This window comes from Oncorhynchus tshawytscha, unplaced genomic scaffold (genome assembly GCF_018296145.1).
Source record: "Oncorhynchus tshawytscha isolate Ot180627B unplaced genomic scaffold, Otsh_v2.0 Un_scaffold_4_pilon_pilon, whole genome shotgun sequence".
Classification (NCBI taxonomy): Eukaryota; Metazoa; Chordata; class Actinopteri; order Salmoniformes; family Salmonidae; genus Oncorhynchus; species Oncorhynchus tshawytscha.
In genome coordinates, this window is record NW_024609834.1 from 1,167,124 (window position 1) to 1,185,778 (window position 18,655).

The 18,655-nt window shown below is 41.7% G+C and overlaps 2 protein-coding genes across 3 annotated transcripts in view; both read left to right on the top strand.

The window, feature by feature from the left end:
- The window catches only part of LOC112264212 (transcription factor 25), a 33,635-nt gene extending 29,246 nt beyond the window's left edge, over positions 1 to 4,389 (top strand). The window contains exons 18-19 of one of the 2 annotated variants that reach the window (XM_042319590.1): positions 3,024 to 3,236; positions 3,661 to 4,389. In XM_042319590.1, the coding sequence (XP_042175524.1) occupies positions 3,024 to 3,191 (168 nt within the window). In that variant the 3' untranslated portion in view covers positions 3,192 to 3,236; positions 3,661 to 4,389. Of the gene's footprint in view, positions 1 to 3,023 lie in introns of both variants that reach the window. The other variant, XM_042319589.1, reaches the window with a different exon arrangement.
- A 6,615-nt stretch (positions 4,390 to 11,004) lies between these two features.
- On the top strand, positions 11,005 to 14,767 carry LOC112263758 (melanocyte-stimulating hormone receptor). The gene has a single exon (XM_024440319.2). It carries the CDS (start codon positions 11,587 to 11,589, stop codon positions 12,601 to 12,603), a length of 1,017 nt encoding a protein of 338 aa, XP_024296087.1. The 5' UTR covers positions 11,005 to 11,586; the 3' UTR covers positions 12,604 to 14,767.
- Positions 14,768 to 18,655: the final 3,888 nt, after the last annotated feature.

Genomic DNA, 18,655 nt, shown 5'->3' on the forward strand with positions numbered 1-18,655 from the left:
GATTGACTCCGTGTTTTGCATGGGCTAACTTGATTTGAAACCATTTACTGCTATGGACTGGCTAACATAGCCTCTCTTTGATGCACTGTTTTTAATGGTGCGTTACTTGAGTCCTGTTGAAGCAGAACAGACAACTGTTGCATTTCAAGAGAGAGTCTTGATTCCTCTGACTCAGTGTTGTCCATGGCAACCAATGAGAGGGCATGTACTGTCTGCCCCATTGCCCCCTGCTTCTCAGGCAGAGTGGAGAGGAGGTAAAGAGTGGGCAGTGTCACACAGGGTGAAATACACAAGAGACAGATTGTGACAAACACCCCTGGAGAGGAGAGGATAAGCACTCAGCAGCCTGGCACCAGCAACCAGAGGATAGCCTATATTTACACATCACATTGTCTCTCGTCATGTTGACCTACTTCAGAACATTCCTGCGTCTATAAAAAAAGATCCACATGATCAAAACATCAATGGACAGTATACATGTGTGGGAGTGATTTTTTATATTTGATGAGGTGTCCCACACTGACTGGCAGTGTGTTGCCATGTAACCTTGTGCAGTGAGATGCAACGTGGTGTGAAGGAAGCAAAGCATTGTCTCCTATTATAGTTACTCTCCAATGTCCATGCCAGTTCGGAGTGTAGCTAGCCACGCTAGTGATCAGAGGACATGTGGCTAATTGTAAAGATAATCACTAATGTGGACCACCAACCTGGGCGCTCCAGTGTCCTCAGGTCGTCCTGTGCCACAACTGGCCATGCAAGTTCCAGAAACACCCACTGACCAAAAGCGTTTTAACCAAGAGGGACCACCTTTTTTTATGCAGCTACTTTTAAACCATCTTCAGACTTATCTGATTAGGAAGAGGAAGAGATGCAATTACGATAAGAATGAGACAGTTTAGGAGGAAGAGATGCTGTCTGCTTTCAGTTGTTTTATTGCATTGTTAGAATAGCTAAAGTGTTATCCAACAGGTCTGAAATCACAATTTAGGTGTGTTGGAAATTAAATGAATCTAATAAATGTATGTTCTGTGTGAAAATCCCCAAAAACTTAGACACAAAACACTGACATACTTGTATGTCACCTAGGGTCGTACAAAGCTCCTGTCTCTTAAAATTAATTTGTTTACGCGTGATACCTTATTGCAACGTTTGAAACATTTTGAACCTGAGTGAGACAGGAGAGAATAATGTGGTGTTCTTAAGAGATGGTATTGTGCTTTTCCTGGTGAATTTAAGCAACACATACAGTGTATTCGGGAAGTATTCAGGCTCCTTGACTTTTTCAATTTTGTTACATTACAGCCTTATTCTAAAATGGATTAAATACATTTTCTACACACAATACCCCATAATAACAAAACATTTTTGTTGTTGTCATTTAAAAATATATATATATTCTGACCCTTTGCTATGAAATTGAGCTCAGGTGCATCCTGTTTCCATTGATCAGCCTTTTTAAAAAAATATATATATTTTTTATTTTTTTTACCCTTTTTCTCCCCAATTTTGTGGTATCCAATTGGTAGTTACAGTCTTGTCTCATAGCTGCAACTCCCGTACGGACTCGGGAGAAGCGAAGGTCGGGAGCCGTGCATCCTCCAAAACACAACCCACCAAGCTTCTTGACACAATGCCCTCTTAACCCGGAATGTGTCGGGGGAAACACAATACACCTGGTGACCGTGCCAGCATGCACTGCGCCCGGCCCTCCACAGGGGTCGCTAGTGCGTGCTGGGCCAATTGTGCGCCGCCCCATGGGTCTCCCGGTCGCGGCTGGCTGCGACCGGGAGACTAGTGGCACAGCTGGCACTGCGATGCAGTGGTTTAGACACTCGGGAGGCCCCTCCATTGATCATCCTTGAGATGTTTCAACAACTTGGAGTCCACCTGTGGTAAATTCAATTGATTTAACATGATTTGGAAAGGCACAAACCGGTCTATATAAGGTCCCACAGTTGACAGTGCATGTCAGTGCAAAAACCAAGCCATGAGGTCGAAGGAATTGTCTGTAGAGCTCCGAGACAGGATTGTGTCGAGGCACAGGTCTGGGGAAGGGTAGCAACATTTTTTTGCAGCATTGAAGGTCCCCAAGAACACAGGGGCCTCCGTCATTCTTAAATGGAATAAGTTTGGAAACACCTAGACTCTAGAGCTGGCTGCCTGGCCAAACCGAGTAATCGGGAGAGAAGGGCCTTGGTCAGGGAGGTGACCAAGAACCATCAGGCCTTTATGGTAGAGTGCCCAGACGGAAGCCAATCCACAGTAAAAGGCACTTGACAGCCCACTTGGGGTTTGCCAAAAGGCAACTAAAGACTCTCAGACAATGAGAAACTAGATTCTCTGGTCTGATGAAATCAAGACTGAACTCTTTGGCCTGAATGCCAAGCGTCACGTCTGGAGGAAACCTGGCAGCATCATGCTGTGAAGGTGTCTTTCAGTGGGAGGGACTGGGAGACTAGTCAGGATCGAGGGAAAGATGAACGGAGCAAAATAAAGAGGTCCTTTATGAAAACCTGCTCCAGGGCGCTCAGGACCTCAGACTGGGGTGAAGTTTCACCTTCCAACAGGACAACGACCCTAAGCACACAGCCAAGACAATGCAGAAGTGGCTTCGGGACAAGTCTCAATGTCGTTGAGTGGCTCAGCCAGAGCCCGACTTGAACCCGAGGTATACAAGTGTACCAAGCTTGTAGTGTCATTACCAAGAAGACTCGAGGCTGTACTCACTGCCAAAGGTGCTACATTAAAGTACTGAGTTAAGGGTCTGTAAATGTGATACTTAAAAAGATATATAACTTTTTTTGCTTTGTCATTATGGGGTATTGTGGTTAGATTGATGAGGGGGGAAATGATTTATTCCATTTTAGAATAAGGCTGTAATGTAACAAAATGTGGAAAAGGGGAAGGGATCTGAATACTTTCCGAATGCACTGTATACACACACACACACACACACACTTCCGTATTGTCATGTTCAGTGATGATTAGAATTACTGCTCACACTCTAGTCACTGTCTCTGCAGGGTGAGCCGATGCCGCAAGATGACCTGGAAGTAGCTCAGGCAGGTCGGGAGCTGAACCAAGAAGTAAATCGTCTGATGGTGGCCATGAGGGACATGCTGGCCAACATCCAGTTTCAGGAGCCACCTAGAGAGGACAACCCTGACAGAGACGAGGGGGAGTGGGACTGAGATGAGGAGGATACAGAGAGAGGTGGAGTGAGACTTGAGGGAGAGGTACATAGAGCTGTGAATGGATAGAAGAAAATAAAAGGTTGATTAAGATGAATGGAGTTGGAGTACAGCAGGGTGGTAGGAGGATGAAGAGTGAGTGAGGGAATAGATTCAGTGAGGGTAGCAGTAACAGATGTACTGTAACCTTAAAGAAAGAAATGGTAGGTCATCTATATGACCCAAACATCAAACAAACTCTCCCTTTCTGATATAGGCACAGTAGTATCACCTCTTCCTCCTGTCATAGTCAGTCAGTCCATCAGCCCTCTCTCCTTCCTCATGTCATAGTCAGACAGTCCATCAGCCCTCTCTCCTTCCTCATGTCATAGTCAGTCAGTCCATCAGCCCTCTCTCCTTCCTCATGTCATAGTCAGACAGTCCATCAGCCCTCTCTCCTTCCTCATGTTGTCCCATTCTCTTTCCTCAGGACAGTTGTTCTTACTGATCGAGAAGATCAGGAGGCTGCGTTCATCAAGAAAAAAACTCCCTCCGTTTTTTTAAAAGAATATTGCTTATCAAAAAAATGAATATTGTGTTTCATCAGAAGGATAATGATGCCCTCCTGCTACAGTATATCTGAAGTGGAATTATTTATGATTGAATAAATCCCTATGGTGTTGTCTTAGCAACTAAACATCGTACACACATTGACAGTCTACTGCCATACGAGTTGATGAGAGTCAGGATAAAGGTTAATGAGTGTCTGATAAAAGTCAGAATTATACAGTAATTCACCTTGTGAGTGGAACAAATGAACTTAACCTCTTATTCCATTTTTTAATATTGGCCATAACAACTTTGATTTTTAACTTCAACTCCCAATTAACCCTGTTCATCATTGAATATAAAATGTTGTCTTAGAAATCTGATTTTGAGGATAAAATTCAAACTGATCAGGATATTTTTCTGTTGTGGTTCTCTATAAAGAGGTATTTTTAACCTTACCTGAAATCAATTCTAGGCTGTTTATTAACTAGGGCCCGAAGTTGGTCCCAATGAGGTCATGTTGGCAGGAAAAACTACTGGCCCAAGTCATCTGTTAATGTCAGGAAAGGATTGCATGATATCCAACCCACTACTGTAAATACTCTGCTTAGAAATCATTTATTACACAAGCTAATGTAAAGACAATAAACTTGATGTTCATATGGTTCAATACTGACTTGAGTAAAAATACATATTTCATAATTAATCTCTTTCCAGGCCAATAGGGGGTTCATTCTGTGTCTTGGCCTCCCAAGCCGCCTGATCATGAGTGTTTGCTGCACGGTGAGTGGTAATCAGTCTAGAAATTACAAGGCTATCTGTGTCTACCATCCAAAAATAAATGTCCTTTCACTTCTCTTGAAGTCTTTGATGCTGAGAAGATTAACTGGTAGGTGTTATCTGATATGTAGTCAGTCAGTTGTTGCTAATGCATCTGCCATTACTCCATCTGAGGACACTGCCTCTCAGGTTCCCGTTAAAATAGAGCATTGTTTCCCCAAACTTGGTCCTCGGCACCCCAAGGGATGCACATTGTGGTTTTGCCCTAACACTACACAGCTGATGCAAATTATCAAAGCTTGATGATTAGTTGATGATTTGAATCAGCTGTGTAGTGCTAGGGGGAAAAACTAAACGTTCACTCCTTGGGGTCCCGAGGACCAAGTTTGGGAAACCCTGCAATAGAGAGTCTTACGTACAGTTGAAGTAGGAAGTGTAAACTTCTGACCCACTGGAATTGTGATACAGGGAATTCTAAGTGAAATAATCTGTCTGTAAACAATTGTTGGAAAAATTACTTGTGTTATGCACAAAGTAAATGTCCTAACCGACTTGCCAAAACTATAGTTTGTTAACAAGAAATTTGTGGAGTGGTTGAAAAACGAGATTTAATGACTCCAACCTAAGTGTATGTAAACTTCCGACTTCAACTGTATGCTCTTGGTGCTTGTTCCAATATCAGTTTACTAGGGAAATGACTCTCTACCCCTAGTTACCCTGGAATGACCAGGATATTTATTAGGCATATTTTGCCACCCTGCAATCATGAGCACTATTTCTCTGTCTGGTCTCGTGCGGGTCAAAAGTTGTTTTGACAGCATTGCTTTGATCTGGTTGGTGACCTTAACTAACCTGTTTCTAATGGAATATCTGTCCACCGAAGCTTTATGATATTCAGTATTAACTTCATTAGTTAAAATGTGGTGTGTTGTATTCAATCATTTATCATGAATTTAAGATGCCACGTGTCCTCCTTTAGCTGGCTCCACTCCTCATTTGGGGGGAATATTCTAGATTATTTAAAACCAAACGTTCTCTCTCCCAGTGGTGGAAAAAGTACAAAATGTCATACTTGAGTAAAAGTTAAGATGCCTTAATATAAATTACTCAAGTGAAAGTCAGAGTAAAACACTACTTGAGTAAAAGTCTAAAAGTATTTTGTTTTAAATAAACTAAAGTATCAAAAGTAAATGGAATTGCTAAAATGTACTGAAGTATCAAAAGTGAAAGTATAAATTCAAGCTCCTTATATTAAGAAAACCAGACGGCACAAATGGAGCATGGTCCAATTCACACACTTATCAAGAGAACATCCCGGGTTATCCCTACTGCCTCTGATCTGGGGGACTCACTAAACAGAGAACATCCCGGGTTATCCCTACTGCCTCTGATCTGGGGGACTCACTAAACAGAGAACATCCCGGGTTATCCCTACTGCCTCTGATCTGGGGGACTCACTAAACAGAGAACATCCCGGGTTATCCCTACTGCCTCTGATCTGGGGGACTCACTAAACAGAGAACATCCCGGGTTATCCCTACTGCCTCTGATCTGGGGGACTCACTAAACAGAGAACATCCCGGGTTATCCCTACTGCCTCTGATCTGGGGGACTCACTAAACAGAGAACATCCCGGGTTATCCCTACTGCCTCTGATCTGGCGGACTCACTAAACAGAGAACATCCCGGGTTATCCCTACTGCCTCTGATCTGGGGGACTCACTAAACAGAGAACATCCCGGGTTATCCCTACTGCCTCTGATCTGGGGGACTCACTAAACAGAGAACATCCCGGGTTATCCCTACTGCCTCTGATCTGGGGGACTCACTAAACAGAGAACATCCCGGGTTATCCCTACTGCCTCTGATCTGGCGGACTCACTAAACACAAATGTTTCGTTTGTAAATTATGTCTGAGTGTTGGAGCGTGCCCCTGGCTATCCGTCAATAAAAATAAGAAAATGGTGCTGTCTGGTTTGCTTAATTAATATAAGCAATGTGAAATGATTTATACTTTTACTTTTGATACTTAAGTATATTTAACACAATACTTTTACTTTTACTAAAGTAGGATTTTATTGGGTGACGTTCACTTTTACTTGAGTCATTTTCTATTAAGGTATCTTTACTTTTACTCAAGTATGACAAATTGGGTACTTTTTCCACCACTGTTCCATATTACTTTTGATGTTTTATTTCCTCTGTATTTTTGTTGTGTGTTGTTGATTCTTCCAAGTAATTTGATAAGTGATATGTTGCCCAGGGGTTTAAAAGAGTCCAAGTTATTGTTCTTGAAAGACCATCTGGCAAAAAGAAGAGACCATCCCATGATACTCATTTGCGTAATTGCCTAGTTTTCATTCCCTTGAAATAGTCCAGGAATATGCTGGGTCCTATCAGAGGATGTATAAATGAAAGCAGAGTGAAAGGGTACAAAGCCGCTCACACACACTCAAAACCGTACTCGCTTAAAAGACACCCACATCAACAACACACATACATCCTCTCTCTACTGTTTTTGAAAAGAACCACATGGTGTAATGCTGTGGGTGCAGTTGGTAAACTGCTGTTCAAACGAGGGCCTTGTTCCAGAGTTTACCTGCAGCTACTGCAGTGCCTGGGTCACGAGGGGTGTTCATGTGAGGTCTACCTTCTTCCCTGCTAAGACTTATCCCCACGAGCAAATGGTCGGTAGTGTTCACTGTGATATGAAGTACATTCCCAGCTCTATGTGAACCTCGGTGTCAGAGGAGGATGGGACTATCAGCGACATATACTACTCTTCAAAGGTTTCGGGACACTTACAAATGTCCTTGTTTTTAAAGAAAAGCACATTTTTTAACCATTAAAATAACATAAAATTGATTACAAATACAGTGTAGACAGTTAATGTTGTAAATTGCTATTGTTGCTTGAAACAGCTGATGTTTAATGGAATATCTACATTGGCGTACAGAGGCCCATTATCAGCAACCATCACTCCTGTGTTCCAATGGCACGTTGTGTTAGCTAATCCAAGTTTATAATTTTAAGAGGCTAATTGATCATTAGAAAACCCTTTTGCAATTATGTTAGCACAGCTGAAAACTGTTGTGCTGATTAAAGAAACAATACAACTGGCCTTCTTTAGACTAGTTGAGTATATAGAGCATCAGCACTTGTGGGTTCGATTACAGGCTCAAAATGGCCAGAAATATTTCTCTACTGGATTAGATAAACTACAGAACATTCAGAACTGTAAATAACTAAATCATGAATTATAAAGTTAAAGCTGGTAGTTTTGCCTGCTGGGATGTACTATTACATGGTTAGTTCAAAGCCACTGTAAAATAACTATATTTGGTTATGAGACATTGCTTTAAGAAACACCCTGTGAAACAGCAGGTGCATTGGTCAGCACTTGTAATAGACCTTTAACAATGTATTGAGGTTGAACTGGGGTTAATGTACCAGTCAAAAGGTTTAGAACAGCTTCTCAATCAAGTTTAAAAAAAATAATTTTTACTATTTTCTACATTGTAGAATAATAGTGAAGACATCACAAATATGAAATAACACATGGCATCATGTAGTAACCAATAAAGTGTTAAACAAATTCAAATATATTTTATATTTGAGATTCTTCAAATAGCCACCCTTTGCCTTGATAACAGCTTTGCACATTCTTGGCATTCTCTCTGTGCTGTGCTCACTTGAACAGGAAGGTTGCGAGGCGGTCCTTCGTGGGCAAATTTTGTCATTAAAGTCTGACATTCTCTGGATTATTGGTGCTTTCAAGACAACTGGGAACTTGAAAAAAAAACAGATTGAATCATGATGACGTCAGTGATCTTCAGGTCGGAGCTCTAGAAAGGGGCCCGAGTTCCCGACATGCAATTCCGAGTTGGATGACCGTTCAAAGCGTTCAAAGCAGAATTCATTATGGATTGACAGCATGGCCAATGTTGAATGTTTATCCTTTTAAGCTTGGAAAAGAGCTACTGGATGGGCAATTCTAATGTAACTCTATGGCAGCACCCAAGGGGGTTGAATTTTCGAGCTCTCCCCGAAGATTTTGTGGTGAAGTAGTGTCCCCATGAGTGACAGAACACTGAGCCTATCACAGCTCAATTAGAGAACATTACCAACCCCTAAGTTCCATATTTTCCGCTGGCTGCCCCACCACCACAGAAAGCATTGAGCTAGGCATTTTGGAGCTGCCTTCCTCAAGAAAGCAAAAAAGAGACCATGTTTGAATGCAGCTTTATTAACTCAAGTATTATTTTTTCTTTCTTTTTTTTACATTGTTTACATTTTTACATCGTATTAATGCCAAAATAACATTCAAAACAGGCAGGGCTCTGCTCCACCTGCCCTAAATGACAGGTCGCCACTGGCCACATCACTTATCATCTGTCCTATTGGGTCCCCCCTACCCCATCCAACCCCTCTTGTGTCTCTCTTTGACAGACAGAGTGACAGTCCAGACACACATATGGTAGTTGGATGCCCCTTTTGCAGACTGTGTGTGATAGGCCCAGATGTTGAGTCGGTCTGGTCAGGTCTGAAGTTGTAGTCCCAGGTAGGAGTGGTGCTCCTCAGCTAGAGGCTGATACAGATGTGTCTGGCCCTGAGTGAATGGAGGATTCTCACACTATCACACTCGAACTATGGACAGTCTGGCTGCTTACAGTTGACACTGCTGCTCTCCACAGGTGAGAGAATGCTGCCTTTTGCACAAACTGCAGTTTGTGTGTGTTATATCTCCCATGTAATCGCTAGAGGAAGAGGCTGGGTATGCAAGCACTGAGAAGGATTGTTTCAAAGGCTGGAGCCATAACACTTGGCACTTTGTTCAGAACTCTGTATGTGGTTTCCTCCAGCAGTGAGTATTCACTTCTCAGCTGTCACAAGTTTTAACAAATATATCTTGTTTTGGACATATTTTATGAACATTGTCAACTAAATTATATATTTAATTTTGTTATGGTTTAGGTTTGGTTTGGTTTAAAGTGATGTTGCTTCATGAGTCCAAAGTCTGTCCTGAATGGATCACTGTGTATTGTTATTGGGTGGCTGGGATGAGGTTCAACACTCGAACTCAATTTGTCCATGTGTAGGCAGGCTACTGTAGCCTGCGTGGGTAGCTTCTTGCGTCATCATTAACCTGAGGCTCCGCTTGAAGTGTTGCGAAGGGTTTCTGAAGTTGGAAAACGCTTTCTTGGTGGCTCAACTACACGGTATAAAAACATTTAATCAAATAGAGATTGTAAGGAAGAAGAAAAAAACATCCGATTCAATGCAGCGGAGAAAAGAGCCCGTCCTTCTGTTATAATCGTCTCGGGACGCAGGACAGGTAGTCCCCCCCTCACACATACACACACAAAACCTGTCAAAATGCCAAGTGGCTCTGCTACAACTAGGTCACTACAAAAACCCTCATGCGTAATGGACCAACCCATTCAATCGGGTTTGTCTATCCAAATCCCCTCCCATTTGTCTTGGGTAATAGCTCACGTTACCGCTGTTTTGGTAGACAACAAACATCATGTTTGCGAGCCTTTACAATCTTTATTGTAATTACAAATGTATTTCGCAATTATATCAAAGAAGAAAAATACAGCAACAGTTTGAGCCATAATCATGAATTAATTTACAATTGTGCACTGTGCGTAAAGTTCCCGTCCAAATACAGATACATGAGCGCAGCGTGTCATTTTTTAAATTAGCTGATCATTGTTGTCGGTTGCCATTAAGAATCCCTTTCCTAATATTGAGTTGCACCTCCTTTTGCCATCAGAACAGCCTCAATTCTTAGGGGCATAGATTTTACAAGGTGTCAAAAGCGTTCCACAGGGATGTTGACTCCAATGCTTCCCACAGTTGTCAAGTTGGCTGGATTTCCTTTGGGTGGTGGACCATTCTTGATACACACGGGAAACTGTTGAGCGTGAAAAACCCAGCAGGGTTGCAGTTCTAGACACACTCAACCTGGTGCGCCTGGCACCAACCACCATACCCGCTCAAAGGCACTTAAATATTTTGTCTTGCCTGGTCAGTCTGTCTCATGGAAAGAGCAGGTGTTCCTAATGTTTTGGACACTCAGTGTAGACCATGACCATCACATCCTAGATAAGATACAGGGCTGAGGCAGATGCATGTGTAATAATAGCCCTTCCATGGTGTCTGGAGTGTCCCATGGGTGTTCCTAATGTTTTGTACACTCGTGTATTTGAGGCACATGAAGTATGCATTGTCTAAATCAATTGGTCACATCAGTTGTGCACAGTGCGCGGTAAATTCCATTTTAGTGCTGGGGAACATGTTCTCAACTATGTATTTCAATGACTTAATTCATTATTATTATGCTCTGCTCAGGCGATTAGTAAGTATATCAATACTACACTCTCTCCATCCATTTTACTCCCGAATCTTGTTAAATACTTCCATGCGGGATCACGCGTTCATTAGAGTTTGTGTCAGTCTGAGAATCATGCGGTTGGCTTTCGCTATGAGAAAGGAGGAGTTAAAAAGGCGGTGGACCCTTTTAAGAACCCACTGTCACTTTATGCGCCTGAGAGCTCACTTGGATAGGCTTCAGTTCACGCATTATGATTGCTTGGAGCCTACTTGGACGTCCAAATGGTAGAGGATTTTCTCTCATGCGATCCAGCACCAATGAGCTGTTTTGAGACTCAGACTAGGATTCTCATCACTTGGAAATACCATATATGGACTATGTGCAAAATACAGTTGGATAAACCTTTGAATCTAAACAGTTACTTGGGAAAGAGACGATTTCACATGGATGATTCTCCACTGTGAGCATCTGGGCTCTTCACTCTGTGTTAAAGTTCGTTCTGGAGACCTCCGTTTGTGGGAAAACATCACTCCAATTTCAGGGTTGCGACATAAACGTGAGCTAAATTACCTTCACCTCACACATTCTGTGCTCTTTTTTTCCTGCGGTCACAGTCCAGTTGAAAAGGATAGATGTCTATAGAATAACTAGTTAATTCTGTTACACTATAGAGACCACAAAGAAAATATTTTAAGGCTTTTTCTTTCCACCTCATCCAATAGCCTACAACAGCAGAGAGCAGCAGACATGATGGACAACACGTCTCAACATAACTTCATCATGCACCACCACATGGAGCTGAGCACCCTCACTATGTACAGTGAGAACAGCACCAACAACACCGGCGCCAGGGAGCAGAACTCTACGACGTGTTCGCTCCGCATTCCACAGGAGCTGTTCCTGACGCTGGGCCTCATTAGTCTGTTGGAGAACATTTTAGTGGTGCTGGCCATCATCAAGAACCGCAATCTGCACTCGCCCATGTACTACTTCATATGCTGCCTGGCCGTCTCCGACATGCTGGTCAGCGTCGCCAACGTAGTGGAGACCATAGTCATGTTGCTCACCGAACACGGGCTGCTAGTGGTCACACCTGAAATGCTGCGGCACCTGGACAACGTCATCGACATCATGAACTGCAGCTCGGTGGTGTCATCACTGTCCTTCCTGTGCACCATCGCCGCGGATCGATACATCACCATCTTTTACGCGCTGCGTTACCACAGCATCATGACCACGCAGCGCGCCGTGACCATCATCGCGATGGTGTGGCTGACCAGCATTACCGCCAGCATACTTTTCATCGTCTACCACTCGCACACCGCCGTCATTGTATGCCTCGTCACCTTCTTCTGCATCACTCTTGTCTTCACCGCTGTGCTCTACATGCACATGTTCATCCTGGCGCACGTGCACTCGCGGCGCATCATGGCCATCTACAAGTCTCGCCGCCAGGGCACGAGCATGAAGGGCGCCATCACGCTCACTATCCTGCTAGGGGTCTTCATCCTCTGCTGGGGACCCTTCTTCCTCCACCTTATTCTCATCCTTACCTGCCCCACGACCCCCTTCTGCACCTGCTTCTTCAGCTACTTCAACCTCTTCCTCATCCTCATCATCTGTAACTCGCTCATCGACCCACTCATCTACGCCTATAGGAGCCAGGAGCTGCGCAAGACACTCAAGGAGCTGCTCTTCTGCTCCTGCGTCACCTTTCGATGCGATTCCATACTTGAGTGTCTATTTCCATGGAAGTTCACGTGACTGCAGGATTTGTTCAGGAATAACAGATTATTTGATATTTGCGGCACTATTAGGCGAATGCCTGCCATTGCTGTTGAATTAACTGAAATACATAGTTAATAAACTATGAGACCTCAGGTTGGATTGCGCAAAACGACACAGTGCCACGTATGGGACATTTTACCAACCCCTGGCCTCTTCCATGTTGCAGGCCAAGCCATACATATATGCCATACTTGCGTGTTGAACAAATGCTTGAACCATAATCTAAAGCATCTATATCTAATTATACACAGCAAATGTGTGATCAGAATTGTAACTCCCACAGTGTTAAATGGCCTAGTGTTAAACTAACACCTTTAAAAGTGTTGATAAACCAACACCCCAAAAGTGATTGGTCCCTAGCACAATGGGTGTTGCAAATTCCGACTTAACACGTGGTGTTACAGTAACTCATTTGGAGTTGTTGTTTTAACATTTTCGGGTGTAACTACTGCTCATTTATTTCCCAGGGTTACTTTTTTGCTGTATGTTTGTTAGTGACAGAGACATGATTGTTGCATTAGATGGCTTTCAGTCATCTAGCCTTCACCAAGTGAGTGACTAAGTGAATATTTGATTTGATCCCACCAGAATCAACACTCAGATATAACACTCACAACACTTTTTACCTCAACACCGTGATTTTAACACCCTCAAATTTGCTATTTAGTTATCATCTCCATATATCAGCAACTGACATAACTTTCTCAAAGATGCCAATGTGTGTAAAGGCTGCGGGTCCAGTTTTCTCAGGCACCAAGAAACTTTGGTTTAACAGTACATTACTGTAACCTTTACAGTAATGTACTACAGTAATGTACTGTTAAACCAAAGTTGCTTTGGAATTTACAGTAACATACTGTACATTTTTTACAGTAATTTACAGGTAAATGGCTGCCAGTAAATTAGCATAAAAACATGATTATTTTACAGTGTACTATGTAGGACAAATAGTAATTTGTGCTTTAATTGTATAGCCGACACTGGAAATAGACTTTAAATAAGATATAGCAAGTGTTCTGTCTAAAATAGGAATGAATTTCCCAGAATGTTGTTGGGATGAGGATGTTGTTTGAAAGAGGTTATTGTTGAAGAAAAAAATCAATGGGCATACTGATATACACTAGCCCTAATGCTTTGTATGGAGTCAAAGAAAGATGCACAAATATGAGAGTCATTAAGTTGTGTTTTGTACAAGAAAACAATTCTGTCACGTTTTGATTAAATAAATGAGTGCATTGTGAAGTCCAATAATAGCCTAATTGGTCTATATAGAGAGTTGCATTTTTATTTATTCACTCATTATTTGTTTACATCCAACTTCCAAAGACGTTTCACAGGCCTAACTTAGCCCACTTAGGCCTTTGACAAAAATGACCTATAAATTGAAATAAAACTTTTGGAATACAACTATTTACATGAAATCCAATCTTGAAACAGATCAGACATTTTAAGATTATCCTCACCATTTTAATGCAAATAATAATGTATGCATAGACGGAAACAAAATGTTTATTTCAATGTTTATTTTACAAGTAGCCCATGTAATGTAGACTAGCCATGTTTTTTAATTGTGTTATGTATGTACTGAATAATTTGAATGTTTCAACATATTTATAACATTTTCAAAAGCCTCAAGAGGGTATCAATATTCATCCCTTTAAACAATCCATGCTATTTTATGGCTGTGTGTCAGAACCAAGGCTCAAACTTCTCATTGTAAATGTGTACATTAGATGACTTTTTACTGTATATCAACATATTGCTATGGTCAAATTGTACTAATATATACTGAACAAAAATATAAAACGCAATATGGAACAATTTCAAAGATTTTACTGAGTTACAGTTCATATAAGGAAATCAGTCAGTTGAAATAAATTCATTAGGCCCTAATCTATGGATTTCACATGACTTGGCAGGGGTGCAGCCCACCCACTTGTCATCCAGGCCCACCCACTGAGGAGCCAGGCCCAGCCAATCAGGGGTGAAGCCATAGGTGGGCCTTAGAGAGCATAGGACCAACCATTTGCCAGCCAGGCCCAACCACCACCCAGGCCAGATGTGGAGGGGTTGGTGTGGTTACACATGGTCTGCGGTTATGAGGCCGGTTGGACATACTGAAAAATTCTCTAAAACAACGTTAGCGGCAGTTTATGGTAGAGAAATTGACATTAAATTATCTGGCAACAGCTCTGGTGGACATTCCTGTAGTCAGCATGCCAATTGCATGCTCCCTCAAAACTTGAGACATCTGTGGCATTGTGTTGTGTGACAAAACTGCACATTTTAAAGTGGCCTTTTATTGTCCCCAGCACAAGGTGCACCTGTGTAATGATCACGCTGTTTAATCAGCTTCTTGATATGCCACACCTGTCAGGTGGATGGAATATATTGGCAAAGGAGAAATGCTCACGTACAGGGATGTAAACAAATTTGTGCACAACATTTGAGAGAAATAAGCTTTTTGTGCATATAGAACATTTCTGGGACTTGTTATTTCAGCACATGATGGTGTATTATTTAATAACAGCATCAGTAATGAGGACAGTGATAGTACGCATGATAACAATATAATTATAACACTATTGTTGTCATGATATCATTTGTTGCTATAATATTGTTGTAATATTGATAATTAATAATTACTATTATTATTGCAATACTAATAATAACATAATTAATCCTAAAATATTTATTGTTCTTGTTATTTTATGTACAGTGTACATATTGCATGTCATACATTTCTTAATCATGTAATGTTTGTTGATGTCAATCCTCATTTCTTTTAGTCAGTATGTGATCCTGTGGATAAAAATGTTTTTCATAAAAAACTATTTTGGTCCAGAAGTGTAATTTCAACCTTTCTCATGCCACAAGTGATGTTATGTGAGAATTAATTTAGTCCCCTCTTAAATACTGTATGTGTCTCTCTTGTCCATATAAAGGCCCACAAGCTCTCTGTCCTCAGTGTAACCTGGGCTGACCATCTGTCTAACTGCCTCTTCTCTCAGACAAGAGGAGAGGTCTCTATCGAGACCTACAGTCCACTGCTCTTCTAAGTCCTCCAAATAAAGTTTCAATCACTTTTAATATATTATTAAATCATTTTGAAAGATAATAATTACTTCCTTTTTCTATTTCAGGTATCAATATATTTGAAGACACTATTTTGAATACAAGAATACAATTACAGTGGGGCAAAAAAGTATTTAGTCAGCCACCATTTGTGCAAGTTCTCCCACTTAAAAAGATGAGAGAGGCCTGTAATTTTCATCATAGGTACACTTCAACAATGACAGACAAAATTATTTTTTTTAAATCCAGAAAATCACATTGTAGGATTTTTAATAAATGTATTTGCAAATTATGGTGGAAAATAAGTATTTGGTCAATAACAAAAGTTTATCTCAATACTTTGTGATATACCCTTTGTTGGCAATGACAGAGGTCAACCGTTTTCTGTAAGTCTTCACAAGGTTTTCACACACTGTTGCTGGTATTTTGGCCCATTCCTCCATGCAGATCTCCTCTAGAGCAGTGATGTTTTGGAGCTGTTGCTGGGCAACACGGACTTTCAACTCCCTCCAAAGATTTTCTATGGGGTTGAGATCTGGAGACTGGCTAGGCCACTCCGGGACCTTGAAATGCTTCTTACGAAGCCACTCCTTCGTTGCCCGGGCGGTGTGTTTGGGATCATTGTCATGCTGAAAGACCCAGCCATGTTTCATCTTCAATGCCCTTGCTGATGGAAGGAGGTTTTCACTCAAAATCTCACGATACATGGCCCCATTCATTCTTTCCTTTACACAGATCAGTCGTCCTGGTCCCTTTGCAGAAAAACAGCCCCAAAGCATGATGTTTCCACCTTCATGCTTCACAGTAGGTATGGTGTTCTTTGGATGCAACTCAGCATTCTTTGTCCTCCAAACACGACGAGTTGAGTTTTTACCAAAAAGTTATATTTTGGTATCATCTGACCATATGACATTCTCCCAATCTTCTTTTGGATCATCCAAATGCTCTCTAGCAAACTTCAGATGGGCCTGGCACTGCAGGATTTGAGTTCCTGGTGGCGTAATGTGTTACTGGTGGTAGGCTTTGTTACTTTGGTCCCAGAACTCTGCAGGTCATTCATTAGGTCCCCCTGTGTGGTTCTGGGATTTTTGCTCACCGTTCTTGTGATCATTTTGACCCCACGGGGTGAGATCTTGTGTTGAGCCCCAGATCGAGGGAGATTATCAGTGGTCTTGTATGTCTTCCATTTCCTAATAATTGCTCCCACAGTTGATTTCTTCAAACCAAGCTGCTTACCAATTGCAGATTCAGTCTTCCCAGCCTGGTGCAGGTCTACAATTTTGTTTCTGGTGTCCTTTGACAGCTCTTTGGTCTTGGCCATAGTGGAGTTTGGAGTGTGACTGTTTGAGGTTGTGGACAGGTGTCTTTTATACTGAATAACAAGTTCAAACAGGTGCCATTAATACAGGTAATGAGTGGAGGACAGAGGAGCCTCTTAAAGAAGAAGTTACAGGTCTGTGAGAGCCAGAAATCTTGCTTGTTTGTAGGTGACCAAATACTTATATTCCACCATAATTTGCAAATAAATTCATTAAAAATCCTACAATGTGATTTTCTGGATTTTTTTTCTCATTTTGTCTGTCATAGTTGAAGTGTACCTTTGATGAAAATTACAGGCCTCTCTCATCTTTTTAAGTGGGAGAACTTGCACAATTGGTGGCTGACTAAATACTTTTTTGCACCATTGTATATACAACTGTATTAGCTTGGCTGATACAAGACCAGGAAGAGAGGAGGACAATTTGATTTGAGCCAGGCTATACAGCTGTATACTTGCTATCATGGGATTGACAAATCATGTTTTCAAGAGATTTTAAATATGGAGAGATATGTATGCAAAATGCATTTATTTTTAGTTAAGCTGCCCACTGAGACACAAGGTCCATTCAACTAGCTGACCCCGGAGTGCTTTTTAATGGGAGGAGACATTTTTAAACTGATGGGGAAAATTAAAAGCTGTTTATGGGCATCTTAATTAAGTTGGATCATTTTCTGATCCCCGTTTTAAAATCAAAGCCTTTGAACCATAACCTTCACAAATCACCTAGTGAGCTTTCTAGATTTCTGTTGCACTATTGTTTGTTGAATGACTTCAATTGGCAACCAAAGTCAACCAAAGCCATATGCTGTATGCAAAAATGTGACAGGAGCTTTCTATCAAATAAACAGAAAAGTGATTGAGCAGCATCTGAGATTGAGAGTGCACTGATGATACTGTAACCTTTGGAACTTTGTGAATTTGTTTGTTTGGATGGACATAGTATCCTAACATCCTCATTAGAAGTAGGAGACAGAGCCAGAGGGCCACGGACTTCAGCCTGCCCTCCCCCCGTCCACCCCCGTCCACCACGTGGTAGACGGTCGTTGTGGGCCCTGGGGTAGGCTGTTTATTTTTGGAGGACTGAGCGCCTGGAATGCACTGTAATAACAGAGGGCTTTCATATCAACAAACATTTTCTTGTTTTGTCCCTTTATTAGGCATCAAATAGGAATTCCTGTCACTTCACTGAAGCAATAGGGTGGAGGGGGCTGACACTCAACTGGTGTCTTCTCCATTAGCTCTGCTGCACAAAGCTGCTCTGTTCACATCTTCCACTGCTTTGGTTTGAAGAACCAACATGCTTGCCCTCATTGTTGCAACCCAAGGGAGGAAACTTAAACCCTTCTTGACAAAGGAGTCAAGATAGATTAAGATTATTTCCTCTACAAACTCAAATTCATCATAGTGCTTTATAATAGTTTTGGTTTAGTACAATGTAGTACATGATGAAGTCAATGTGGACATAGTGTACCCTCAATCATGCCCCTGTTGACCTTGCGTGCGTTCCAGGTACACAGGTTCTATGCAGGTCTGTGCAGATTATCAATACAATGACAGTAGAAGTGCAACATTTCAAGAACCACATACAAATTATATAAGGGTCTATGCAGAAAACTGCTCAGAAAATGTGTA

What these genes read in the sequence shown, in the direction of transcription:
- LOC112263758 (XM_024440319.2), top strand. Translation starts at nt 11,587, where the DNA reads ATGATGGACAACACGTCTCAACATAACTTCATCATGCACCACCACATG.